At 33.9% G+C, this 14,203-nt stretch overlaps 2 protein-coding genes across 9 annotated transcripts in view; one reads left to right on the top strand and one right to left on the bottom strand.

Annotated features, from left to right (window-relative positions):
* Nucleotides 1-1,084: 1,084 nt before the first annotated feature.
* On the bottom strand, nucleotides 1,085-1,928 carry LOC123307006. The gene is made up of 2 exons (XM_044889207.1): nucleotides 1,812-1,928; nucleotides 1,085-1,754 (listed from the first exon to the last, which is right to left on the bottom strand). Exons 1-2 carry the CDS (start codon nucleotides 1,817-1,819, stop codon nucleotides 1,085-1,087), a joined length of 678 nt encoding a protein of 225 aa, XP_044745142.1. The 5' UTR covers nucleotides 1,820-1,928.
* A 392-nt stretch (nucleotides 1,929-2,320) lies between these two features.
* The window catches only part of LOC123307421 (CREB-regulated transcription coactivator 2-like), a 61,826-nt gene continuing 49,943 nt past the window's right edge, over nucleotides 2,321-14,203 (top strand). For 2 of the 8 annotated variants that reach the window (XM_044889716.1, XM_044889713.1), the window contains exon 1: nucleotides 2,334-2,694. In XM_044889716.1, the coding sequence (XP_044745651.1) occupies nucleotides 2,554-2,694 (141 nt within the window). In that variant the 5' untranslated portion in view covers nucleotides 2,334-2,553. Of the gene's footprint in view, nucleotides 2,695-14,203 lie in introns of all 8 variants that reach the window. The other 6 variants (XM_044889721.1, XM_044889719.1, XM_044889714.1 and 3 more) reach the window with 6 other exon arrangements.

The raw sequence follows: 14,203 nt of genomic DNA, 5'->3' as shown, positions 1-14,203 counted from the left end.
GCGATTATAAGGTGTTTCAATGTTTCAGGTTTATCCATTCCTTTCTGGAAATTCTGTACCTATATGAATATAGGCTGTGACTAGAGTCCCGACTCGGGACCCGTGTCCAGTCCCGAGTGACGTCATTGCATTCGGGACTGATATTCGGTCCCGACTTCAATGATGTGCTGGGGACTGTTTTGAAATATGCGAATGAATATCATTGAAATTATCGGAATAATTGAACCACTAGTAGCGCAAAACTTGATTCTCAGCACAAATCATAAACTTATGCCTATTCAATTTAATAGCAACAATCATTCATATATCAATCGAGCACGTAGATATAATTCAATTTAAATAAATATGCTGTTATAGTGCTTTTAAATATATTTTATTTTCAAATCATTACACTTTTAAAAACAAAACAGGCAATCTCGGAATGACATATCTAATATGAACATTTTGAACAGAACCACTGCCTTTTTGAAATTTTTTTAATTTTTATACACTTCAAATGAAAATACTGAAGACAGGCTTTACATTTCAATGAGGTATTGCAGGATTGCGTCGTTGTTGCGCATAGCATATCACACATTTCATAAATGTATTTGCCAGCTTCCTTTTTCGATAACATTTTTTGTAAAATATCCCAGCCTTCTTCAGTCAAGAATGGCCGGATTAGAGAGAGGTCCACTTCTGAATCCAAAATGACGTCCGACACTTTCTCTGGATTAATTTCCACTTGGCAACTTTCAACTTTTTCGCCAGTTTGAATTGCATACTTTGCTGCTTCTTCTCCTTTTAAAATCCAGGATAGCATTTTCTCCTGTTTTCTTTTCAATCCTAATTTGGAAAAAGCCATTACTTCGTTTCTTTTTTTTTATTTACACCGATTGCCGTAAGATCCGAACCTTTTGGTCTACCCTTTTTTCTGATAATCTCAGGCATTTTAATCGAACTTACGTTCACAGTATTGTACACATCATGACTGTTGTTTTCTGGCAAAATTCCATGCTGTACCGATAAACAATCATTTTCAGAATTTTGGTTGCTAAATGAAGATTTAGTTACAATTTCATTACTTAAGGTGATGATATGTCCGTTATTTGTGTTCTGGAAACGCTGCCATGGTACTTTTCATCTGTGGGGTCTGCATGAATAAACCTTTGAAATTGTCATTACTATCTTTGAAGAGAGCGGTTTCGGCATTTTTTTCCTGAAGGAAATCTATACATTTTTCTAAGCTATCCCCCTTAACCGCGGTTCTTTGAAGATTTGATAAATCCTTTAGCGTTATATCCTTTCCTGTAATTTGCTGTAAATTTTGCCGCACTAATTTTTTATCTGCTCTGAGACTTAATAGTTGCTTAGCGGTTTCCTTTGCATCACCAGGCAACTGCCTCTGTTGGGGCAAAAATGATAAAGTTTCTCTATTCCTCTCGTGATTATGTTTATCATTGAATTTTATTATTTCTAATGAGTCGCCTCTAATATCTGGACTGAATGAAATGAATGCCGGACACAGGTCTTCTTTTTTGAATGTTTTTGTATCTCTTAGCTTCTTACCTTTTGGTCGAAATTGCTGCCCTCCATGAATGCATGAATATTTAAGATAAGAGTATAACAGTTCGCTTTTAATAGAACGTTTGGTGTAATTTGATGAAATGAGTTTAGCATCACGTTTCCAAAACTTTGTATATGTACTATTTTCATATTCTTGTATGAAATTTTTTACGTCATTGTAAGAGCTGAATTTCTTGCCAATTTCCAACCTACAAATTTATAAGAAATAGCTCAGAGCGGGAATATAAAAGTACAGGCATACTTACGAATACATTTCCTTCCTGAAATTACGACTATTAATTCGAGTAATAATCAATTGTGTGAATATTATTCAGAACTACAAACTGCGTGTGATAAATATTATTCAATTTGCGAACATTACCTCAAAACACTTTTACTAGGTCGGTACTGGACAAGGATCCTGAGTAAGGGTAAGACACTTGTTTTGTAATAACTTCATTCGATATCTTCAGTCGGGACTGGACACGGGTCCCGAGTCGGGACTCTAGTCACAGCCATGAATATATTCATACTTCTGGGCAGATAAATAGATAACTAAATAAGAGTAATAAGAAATAATGAATATAATTCCTTCACAACTAAGAATAATCAAGTTCCAAGAAATCAAGCTGATTATATTCCTCTCAATACAGAATTGTTCTCATTCGAGTACTCAATACCCATGAAAATATATTCGTTCGTACAAATGCTACGCCGTATCCGCTCTCTGCCATGTTAGTTTCATTCCATCGGATATCTTCTGCGCAAAACACTTCCCTTCTGTCTAATGAAAAATGTTAATTAACATTCGTTAGGCAATAAATCTTTACATCTGGCAACCCGCTGTACAAACCAAAACCATTCTACGACCCTGAACCGCCTGAACATGAACATGGAATCGACGAATAATTGGAATATTATATCGAGTCCGTCGCTTCAACTTCAACTTTGCTCGCTGGTTCCCAGTTAGCGCAACGCGCAGTGCAGTGAGTGGAGACAAGTGTATATATGTTTGTATATATAACTTTCACAATCATGGCGAATCCAAGAAAATTCAGTGAAAAAATTGCTCTGCAGATGCACAGACAAGCGGAAGAAACTGCCAGATTCGAACAGATTATGAGGGAAGTGTCGGAAGCCACTGCTCAGGTGGGTCTTTCGAATTTTATAACCTCTACCCATACAAAATGATGTGACGACGTAAACAAGACCCCAATTGAAAACTTCTCTCCAAAATAATTTTTGTCATAACTATGCAATGTTTTCTCAGAGAAGTTAGGAAATGGGAAAATATGCTCCTATTACTTTGTTATTCAAAATACCTGGCTTATTGACAAGGGATCTTTGGCTCTGACAGACTGAATATTTGACACTCAAACAAAACAAAGTTTGAATGCTCTCATTCTTAGCTTTTTTCCGTTTGTGGTATTCAGACGGAATAAGTCAAAAAATTGACCTATTCATAGTTCAATCATATTTTGTTTATGGTTGCTGTACAGCTGATCAATCATTAGTAATCACTCACTGGGTCAAGTTTAAATTTTCTGATTAGCATTACCTATTATTATTATTATGCGGTTTGTTATCGATTTTCTAAGTTTATTGCCTAACCTTTAGTTGATCACTGATTTATACACCACGTGTACATTGATCGTAAATGTATGTTTGCAAAATAAACAACTTATGAGAATTTTAAGCAACTTAACCTCCAAATAAGAAATGCCCCAAATAATTATCCGTTTTCTATCAGCTTTTCTATTGTTATCATTGATGCCATGTCTGAATACAAAATTTATCCATCTGAATTATTTATTAAACATTCAAATCATTATTCATTGAATATATTTCTTCCTTGATTTGTTTGTTTCATCTTATTTGTTCGTTCAGCTTATCAGGAAAATCTTTTTTTTTTGCTCCTTTGAATCACCAAACTCTTTCCTAAATTATAATTTCCTCTTGGAAATATTGTTCTGCATATTTGAATAAAAAACCCAGAATTGATAATGATCTTTTGTTATGGATAGTTTGCAGTTTTTACCTGATAACTACTCACCTGAACCAGCTTCATTGTGCAGGGAATAGTGAATGGATAAGAAAGAGTGACAATCTACTTTTCTCATCTTTGTGAGATTAATTTGAAGAAATATTCTCTTCATGAAATAAACATTTGTGTTATCACAGCTGACGACCCTGACATTTTTATTTGCTTTCATAAACATTTTAATTGTTTATTCCTCCTAGTCATATTGAATTATATTCCAAATATCGATATTCCATTCATATAGGTTCCAAACCGGAAGTTTCAATAGAAATATTAAATTTTCGGCACAGATTGAATATGATAGGAAAGTTATCATCAAATAGCGCACTAGTTTAGCCTCATTTCACCCAAACAATAAAATATCATTCATTCAAATATGCTCAACCAAAGTAGAATACAATAATTAGTGGCCATTGACCTAAGTCTTGTACTAAACATAAGCAGTTCTGTATAATGAAAAACACTTCTATATATCTATAGTGCATATATGGTTATCCTATGGATTATGGATAGGATTTCGATTAATCCTAAAATGCTGAAAGTATGTACATACTTACATTCCCAAATTAGAAAAATAGGCATATTTCACATAAATTTCCAAATTAAACTGATATAAAAATCCATTGTGAATTACTTATACTAAACTATGCTTTATATCAATTATTTCGCTAGTGAGTTCCATTCCTGTTTTCTAACCATCTGAACTTCCTAAGATATACCGAAAAATTTTGGCTTGTTTCGCCTTTTTATGACGAATCTGTGATAGTTAGAAGGCTGTTTGCCATTTTGTAAATCTACTGATTAGTTATCCAATTACCTCTTTTTTGAGCTCTGCAGCTCAAATATTATCATCGAGTATTTATATTTGATGGTAGTATTACTGATCGTTAAACTATCACAGAGCTGAGTTGAATCATTTAATAATTTTCTGTTTTTAGGTTCAAGCAAGATCTCGATTAATTAAAATAATGTAGAAATGATGGATTTCAAATTTATGCAGTTAGAATATATGATCTTCCTTGGTCATTGCTTTCGATTCAGAAAAAGTGGTTTATAACCTGAATATACCACCGAAGAGTACTACCCAAATATAACAAAAACCTTCTGAACTCGAGGAAGACTATCAGACAAACAATTTTCTGTAAACTCTCAGTCAATAAAATTGTCCGGCATAAAAAAGTTATACTAACATAGAATTCAAAAAATTTCGATCGATCCTATTGAACCATTCATTTGTCAATTGCTCGATTGGCAGAATGATACCATCCAAATATTTTTCATTCTAAAAAATAAATTATAGATACAATCAATGGAAGATTAATCAATGATTCAATTGAAAACAAATCGATATGGATCTCTCAATAGATTAGTGAAAATGATCTAGTGAATGAGTTAATTTCATATCCTGGTGTTACAATAGCCTTCTAAGGATTAGAAAAATTACGATTGAATTCTTGTTCAAAATAAAATCATTCACTTACCCCAAGCAGATTATCTCTACGCAGGCACTGGTAGTTATCATTTCAGACTTTTAAGTCAATGAAGTTTCTTTTTCAATCGAAAAAAAACCATTAAAATTCAGCTTTAGAGGTTCAATACTTGGATTACAAAAACAGAAAATTATTTCTTTTCCGCAAATTTTCTTCAAATATACACAGAGAGAATCTTCAATATCTTCTTCAGATTTGTGTTCGGCGACTGTTAATAATGTCAATGATACTATGATTTATCAATGCTAGAGTGTACACATGGTGCATTATTTTTATTTTTTCGTTTAAAAAAAAAGGACACAGATTTGTTGAGTTTTGCAAAAAATGTCATAAATCTCATTTTATTCTTATTATACCCAATAAATGGAATGTTTTCATTGCTAACACAATGTTTGCTCAGTTTGAATTGATCAAATCAAGGATCAAAATTCAAAATCCTCTTGATGAAAGCAGTGTTTCAAACAGATGGCGAGAAAGGAGGTTATATCCAAGCGTGGTTTTGTAATTTGGGTTGCCTATCCGACTGGACATCTAAATACATTTTACGTTTCGAAGTTGTTCATTTGGTTTCGCTGCCCATCATCGAAACATAATGTTGATACTAATAAATTCTAGAATACAAGAGTACTCATAATCATTGTAAGCGTTAGATTGGAACTCAAATTTTGGGTTGATAACGACCTTTTTTTTCAATTTCATTTCAAATTATTCATCTGTCTAATTACCTGATATTTCAATCCCTTAAAAATGATTCTGTGTTGTTATAAATTCGGACCAAAGTCAAAGAGTGACTTTGGTTTAGGGGGTATGTTGCATTGGGTTAATTGGAGTATACTCAATTGAAGAGAGAATGGAAATTCTCAAATTATATTATCCTCGATACTATCGGAAAGACGAAAAGGCTAGATTGACGCAAGGTATTTCAATAACAAGCATCCAGAAAGAAATGTAAAATTACTGGTTCCATTCACGAAGTGTCTAGTCTGAAATGAAGCTATTGAAATAGCAGTGTTAGGGCTTTTACAGATGGATGGTCAGCAATCTATAATAACTTTAGCACGAGCACCTAATCTTCCTAAATCTAGCGTTCGTCGAATTGTGAAAACTCATAAATTTCATCCTTACAAGATGAGGCTGGTGCAACAGTTGAATGAACATGATCCTGACCGTCTGACACAGTTTTGTAAACAATTCATTTAGAGTTACATACTGAATAACAACCTCTATAATAACCCACACAATAAAATACAATAAAATATTTTCTTCCGATTGTACTTTTATGTTGAATGGGGAAGTCAAGAGACATAATTGTAGGTACTAGAGTGATAGTAATCCTCATTTATTCCTGGAGACACATACACAAATTCCCCGTAAAGTGAACGTTTGAGTAGGAATATTAGGAAACCATATTGTTGGACCACTCTTATTTATGATGAGAATCTTGACATCTTGAATTTATTAAACGACATTATTGATCCAATGAATTATTGAACGCGACGACAACCTATTAGAAAATGAAATTGAATTTCAGAAGGATGGTGCACCCCCACATTTCGATATCCGTGTTCGATAATTTTTGAACGAATGTTATCCAGGACTATGGATTGGCAGGAGGGTTCCTATCGAGTGGCCAGCAAGATCACCCGATCGATTTCCATTAGAATTTTTTTTTTTTGTGGGAACATTTGAAGTCCAAAGTCTATGCAACTCCCCCTGAAAATATTGCAGAACCATGAGAAAGAATCATCACGGGATGCCATTTACTCTGACACTAGACATTTTTGAAAATGTTATAGAATAATTTAAAAGTAGAGTATATCATCCTATGGAGGTTGGTGGTGGTCATTTTGAACAATGCCTACGTTAGTTCTTCAAGTAGTTTAATTTTTTTCTGGATATTCCCTATCATTACTTATCTGGTGTAGTTGAATGTATTGGGTTTCTGTTACCCTCCTGATATGTTTCATCATAATTATATATTTATGTTTAATGTAGAAATATTCAGGACACATTGTGGATTTTTCAACATTCTTCACAAAAAGTAACAACCCCCTCCTTTTTCGTTCACAGATGAAAATGTGGCTATCGTGTACTTTGGCGAACAGTTGACGTAGTTCTTCGCAATTTGAAGGAATTCTACTGGTAGGGATTCTTCTGTTGGAATTTCATATTTACTATGTCCTTTATATGGTTTTTTGCGATAGTTCAGAAATATTCATTGAACCTTTCTGCTAAATCATTTATATTTTGAGTTATGTTCTTTTAACCCCTTCACTGTTTGCCAAATATATTTTTATTTCATGAAGCCTGTAGTCCACTTTTCTGTTTTTCTTCTCTTCAATATGTTGCCATAATCTTTTTTTGATTTTCAGTAGATGGAGGATATCAAGTTTTCTCTTACATTCTTATTGTAATCTGTCCGAGAATCTGTCGCTTTTTGGTGTTATGTTTGATTTTCCATTCATAGATATTTTTTTTCTCTGGACATGTAGTATCAAATTCCGTCATGAAAAGCAACATAAATATCTGCCATTGTTTGTTGACGTCTTTTGCTGAAATCTTTTCGATTTCATTCCAAAATTCACAAAGGAAAGTCTTTCTTTCCAGCATTCTACCTTGTCTCCACCTTTGGTTTTGGTGGAGACTCTTTTGGTATTATCACTTCGTCATGTGTTTAAGAGACGATGACAACCCAAAGAATAGTGCAACTATTAGTCAGACATCTTCGTTTTGATCGTGCAAGCTAAGTACTCTTCAACATTACATGATTTAACACTTCCTTCCATTTATCAAGTGGGCTCTACCATTCACCAGGAATAGTAAAGGTTAAAAGTAATGTAATAGTCTGATTTTCCACCGTTAAAGCTATGGCGAATATTCCAATTATTGCATCAGAAGAGAGAACCTTTCAATATTTATTCCTTATTCGATATTGACATTTTTTTACATACAGGGTGTTTTCAAAGGTGAGGCTTTTTTTGTGACGGAAGGTAGAATTCATCAAAATAAGTCATTTCACCAAAAATTTTCTATATAAAATATATTCAAGATGGCTGAGGTACAAGTCCTAGAAGTTCGACAAAATTTCATTAGATATGGGACTGTGGAAGGTGACTCCAGCATCAGAAAAACGAAATTTGACTTATAGGAAGTCGCTGCTTCCTGCTGTAAAAAATTCTAGTGTTTACTGAAATCAAACATGTTGATACCGACTCGCTTTGGCGAAGAGGATGTGTCATATAGATTTTTGTATTTTGGGTTTCTTTCTAGTTCTCTCACAGCATTAAGTATAAATACAGGGTGGTCCAACGAAAACGCAACACCTCGATTTTCCGACTTTAAAAAGAAAACGTGGAAAAATTACATAATCGGCTCATTTTTATAGCCGGTAATCTCACTGACCAAATTGATATAGATCTTTTCGAGAACGATAGCTATCTAGCTCTCGTGCAAATATTGGTGAGTGATGAAAACTATCAAACGATCATTTTTCAACAAGATGGCATATCACCTTATTTTGTTAAATCGGGTGCGTCAGTTCTTAGATGAAAATTTTCCACACGCCTGGACGTATTGAGTGGCCACCTAGATCACCTGATCTGGTTCCACTGGACTTTTTTCTAAGGGGCCACCTGAAGTCCAAGATTTGCGTTACCCAGCCTGAATGACTGGATGATTTGCGAATTCGGATCATTAATGAATGCCGTCGAATTATACGGGAAATCTTAAGTAATATACGTAAACGTTTTCAGCAAAACTTATATTACTGTATCCAAGTGACGGGTGATCATTTCCAGCATTCAATAAACTAATCAAAAAAGTGAGTACTCTTCCACTATTTTACCTGTCATTTCGTCATCGACAGAAATTTTGAAGCGAAATTTCAGGATTAGATAGAACACGATAAGATCTTCAACATGAGGTATCGCAACATCCCTCATGCCTATTCAAAATCATGGGGTTGTGCTCAGCACCGTTAGGGGGTTGGAGTAACGGGAAGATCGGTAAAGTCGTTCCCCCTAGAATCAGAAATTGCAGGTCCGAGTGATTTTCCACAGTTTCATTTTAAAGCCGGAAAATCGGGTTGTTTATGTTTTCGTTGGACAACTGTGTATATACTCAATGCTCACAGTTATCTCACAATTTTCCAATTTATCCTGCTCTCCCAAGTGAGTTTTCATCATATCTGCACTTACGTGATGGATTAGAGAATATCTAGAGGTACCTTCTTCCCAACACCGGAGAATCTTTTTTTCGTAATTGATGTTGCTGTTCCACATTCTCTTAGAAATATTTATTTCGTTTATATGACACTTTTTCAGAAACGTTTTCATGTTGCTTCTTCTTGCATCAGCTTGAGATACCTTTTCAATTTCATTTTTGAAGTGATTTGTTTCATCTGCCTTGGTATGGGTTCACATATTCCCAGTTTAGCTGGACCGACCGAAGTATGTTTGTGTAGATAACCGCTGTAATAAGATCTCGAATAAGATATAAAACAATACCTAGTATTCAAGATTTTTTGGCATTAGCTCTCCGACTTTTACATAGAAGCAGGAAAAATCAAGTATAGTAAACTTTTGCTACTGTACTTGAACATATCAATTGTAAACATTGATTTCATATTCTATTGAATGTAACAAATAATTGTAGGATCTATTTAAACGGGGTGAATACGTACAGGTTTATTTGTTTTAGTTCCACATTTTTTATTACTGTACTATTATTCGACATGATTATATATTAAAATGGCAATAAATGATCAAATTGATGACCTTCAGCAATCATGCAATGAGAACGACGGCAATTAAGTACACTTTTTTGAGCATATTCCAAGTGTTCAGGAGTTATTTGAATAATATCATGTCGGATGCGCTCCTCCCAAATTATTTGGTCGATTTGAATAACCCTATAGGAACAAGTTCTATGGGGGTATTTGAAAAGCAAAGTGAACCAAAGTCGACCAGATAATTTAGATCAGGTGAAGGAGCAAGGAGCTCAGCCGACATTATTTCTTTTAAATAGCCTCTCTTGTAGTAATAGAATGAATTCAGTGAAAAGAAGTAATCCATATTGAAATTTTGCTGAATCATGGGTCATCTCCATCATGACTGAATCTTTTGAGCGTTTCCATAATTTGAAAAAGTTGATTTTTGATTTATCATTGTAAGAAAAGTGAACGCTCCAGGCCTTACTGATTTGAACTTCTCCATTCGAAAATGTGAGGCGAAGAATGTAGTCCGAACAGAATCCATACCATAGCATGGAAATTAGTGCCAATTTTTCATAATTTCTAAAAAGTGACATTTTGTGTCTTTGACTAGATAAGTTCGATACTACCTTCAAAAGGTTCCATTCTTGAGTTATGTGTAATTAAGAGTAGCATTATTGCAATACATATTTTAATACCTTCAATCTCGAATTGCAGATTGATAGGACGCCATCTAGTGAGAATACGTTACATATAAATAATCAAGCATTGGGGGCATTTAGAGGGGGCTCCCTGCCGAATGTATCAGCAGAAGACCCAACTAATAAGACAAGTACCCATAGAGCTCGAGCAAATAAGGTGAATTTTATCACCAGAAGTTTGAGTTGGTCCATTTGTCGAGTTATATACTTGATTAATCAATTTCAATCAAGCTATCTATTCAAGAGCTGTAATGCAGAAAATCTAATTAAATTTCAGTATGCTTTCTTCGTTGTGAACAATTGTCAATGTTCACTGCAAAATCTGATATTTCTGCATTCAGTAAAGATTACATTACTTGCCAGATCTTGTCGATTGGCAGTGAATTCGTACAAAGAAAACAGGTAGCACACAAAATGCTATTCACAGCAAAGGAATAAAATAAAAGTGAACAGGTGTTCCACTACTATTAAGATAGGGAATATCTCTGAATCCCAGATTAGTAGAGATTTGTAATTTTGGGTTTGTAAAGTGAAATAAAATTTGATATATTTCACCTAATGAGCTTTTTGTTGTCGCTCTGAATTTTTTGGCATTCCTATCTTCCTTTCGAAAAAACGGTACTAACAAAGTATCACACTTGTGGTCTTACTATTGAGGATTGAATAGTTTGAAATTTATTTTCTCCTCACGGAGTTAAATATAATTTAAACTAAAACAAACACTGAATTTAAATTAATCGATGTTTTTTCATCGTATTCACTTTATCCAAATAATCTTATCATCGGGATATTTTTGATGAGAATGACTAAATATATAAATCAAAATCTCAAGAGTTGATAATGATGATATGTATCTACAGAAGAGATTAAGTGATACGTGAAGTGAAAAATATGACAAAGGAATTCCTAATATTCCAAAATGAACCAGCTCCAACTCTATGTAGTGCATTTCCTGTTATGTTTGTGCCTCACGTAGTCGATTAGATGTAGTCAATTTCAGGAACTTTAGAGATGCATGTTTGAAGTCAACTTTGTTTCGCACATTTGGAGAACCTAGCCGGAAATCCAAAAACACTTCTTTGTCATGAATAATGAGTATTGGAACAATAGAAATGTAAGCCTCAAAAAGAATAATTGATTTAACTTGGTTTTTTGGCAACATATTCAGATATTAATACTGAAAGTGATAACATTTCCACGAAATTTTATTGATATGTTGTGACGATGATATTGCCTTCATTTTTGCCACTGTAGAAGTTGTTCACCATCTCTGGAAATATTTTGAAACTTTTCGGGAAAAATAAAACACACAATAAAATATAACTTCTATTCGGCATCTATTATTTATACATCAAGATTTTATGTATGCTTCGAATGAAAACGATATAGCAACCAAAGTTGAATTCGTAAAAAACTGTCTAGTTTGGAATGAAGGAAGGTTCAAGCGGAAAATAGTTCAGATATACCTATCTACAGTATGTACAGTGGTTGATTATGAGCGTCACCTGGAGTTGGGCTAGCAGAGGACAAAACAAACAGCCATTGAGATTGAGGATGAAGGGGGAAGGTGAAATAGAAACTCCGTAAACGCATACAAAAAAATGGTCATGTAGTTGTGAAATTACATGATGATTCTTTATCGATGGATGAATCTGGAGCTGTTACAGGACCAAATCATTCCGAAAATTTGACCATCGATTGATTTAGAATATTTAGATGATATATAGCTGCATGTCACCACACTCGAAGAGTCACACAACATATAATAACCACTTTTTCGAATTGTGTCATTTTTACAAATGACACGATTAGATTTATTATCTCCCAATGGTTTTGTCCCTGGGAAAATTCTGAAAAATTCGGTTGATCTGAGATAGCTAGGGCCGCAAATCGATTTAAGATCCAAAATAATTCAATGGGGTATTTTCCTAAATTTCAAAATATATATCAACGAAATCCTCATATCTCAAATATATGGAAAAGTATTTTTTTTTCTATTTTAACAGTTGTATTTTGCCTGTTTTTAATTACGGAAATTCACATCGCGGAGGCATTCTCCCAGAAACATTCTACGTCACTTTCACAATCCGGCATCGTTGGAACACTCATCAATGTTTCTCATCAAATTTTCTGATCTCCATATATTATTGCGTCTATGGTTGTGTATTGCCATCAATGACTCTCAAATAATTAGTATTACGAGAGAAAAATTCGTGAATCATTACATAGTTTACAGGTGGTAAATTTTCACTGCTTGCTTTTGAAAAATTCGACTCCATTTCCACGAGTTATAACAATCTGACAAGAACGTTTAAAACAATGTCAGAAACTGTCATCGGTTTCAGGTAGATATAATTCTGTATCTTGGAACATAAATACATAAATGCATTTATGTTCCAAGTTCTATATAATATCCTCTTGATCAGTTCCGATGTTGTCGAATTCACAAAAATTACTAGACTCTAGTAAAGGCATTCTACGTCACAAGCTCTCACATATTTTTTTCAAAGGCTATATTTTTTTTCCTACTGAATTTTGAGTGGAACCTTTTATGTGGTGACTAACCAATGGAAAATGGTTTCCAAAAATAATTTTCAATTCTTTTTTTGAGTTTTAGGAAAATACCCCATTTTTGCGAAAATACCCACTGAGCTTAATCTGCTCAGAGATAAGAGATTATCTCTTTATCGTAGACTAGCTGTGCCCGCCCGCTTCGAAGGATAATTCTCTTCACTGGTGGGAAGTTGAAAACTAGAATGAAGTCTAAAACCTTCCTTGGATAGTTCTCTTGCCTACAGTCAGAGTTCAGAAAAAATCGGTTGGTTCAATCCGAAGATCGGGAGATTAAACCGAACGAAAATTTTAAAAAGAGTTGACTAGGTTTAGATAACGTGCAAATAATCTAAAAAACCCATATACACTCCAATTTTATTCATTGAGGGGAAGTAGTACATACGATTCGAGATCAAGCCGATCGATATTGGTTTCTTTACGGATGCTACCCCAAATACGAAAATGTGTCACATCTTTGAGCAATAGCCTGAATTACGTACTGAGTCAGTTGAAAAATAGAAATTACCACGTGAGAGGTAATATTATGAATATTGAATAATTTTCAGTTATTCCTGAATTTCAGCGTAATTTTGGCATATATCGCTATAGAAATCTTTGCATTATATAAACAATTGAATCGCCGATGTCACCCCATCGTTATTTTTATCGAAATATGTCGAAAAACCGTGGAAAAATGTTTGTGAAAACAAGTTTTATTGACACTCATAAAAAACAACTAAATTGGAAAAAAAAAGAAACGGGGTGACATCAAAACGTCCTTTAATTTCAATTTTAAAAAAAATCAAGGCTTCACGTAAGAAATTGAAAGCGTAAATAAGGATCTAGTGAATGCCGTTTTTGAATTGAGATTCTTGAGATATTACTTCCCCTCAATATAGATATAGATTTGGCTGTTGTTTGGCACCACAAGGTGGACTATTTGAACTCTCAATTTGAATTTGTGGGCCATCGACTTGCGTTGAGTTTTTTCTGAATTTTCGTCTAGATTTTTCTATATATTTGGATGTTAAGCATTAAATTTGAAAATTATCCTATGAAATTGCACTCGAATTCACTCTTCACCGTTTTATATCGTGCTAGGTCCATATTCTGTGAAATATTTCATGAATCATTATTAGTCAGATAATTTGATTCTGTTTGC

This window comes from Coccinella septempunctata, chromosome 2 (genome assembly GCF_907165205.1).
Source record: "Coccinella septempunctata chromosome 2, icCocSept1.1, whole genome shotgun sequence".
In the NCBI taxonomy this organism is placed as follows: Eukaryota; Metazoa; Arthropoda; class Insecta; order Coleoptera; family Coccinellidae; genus Coccinella; species Coccinella septempunctata.
Note: the sequence above shows the minus strand (reverse complement) of the source record. Positions and strands in the feature narration are given on the sequence as shown.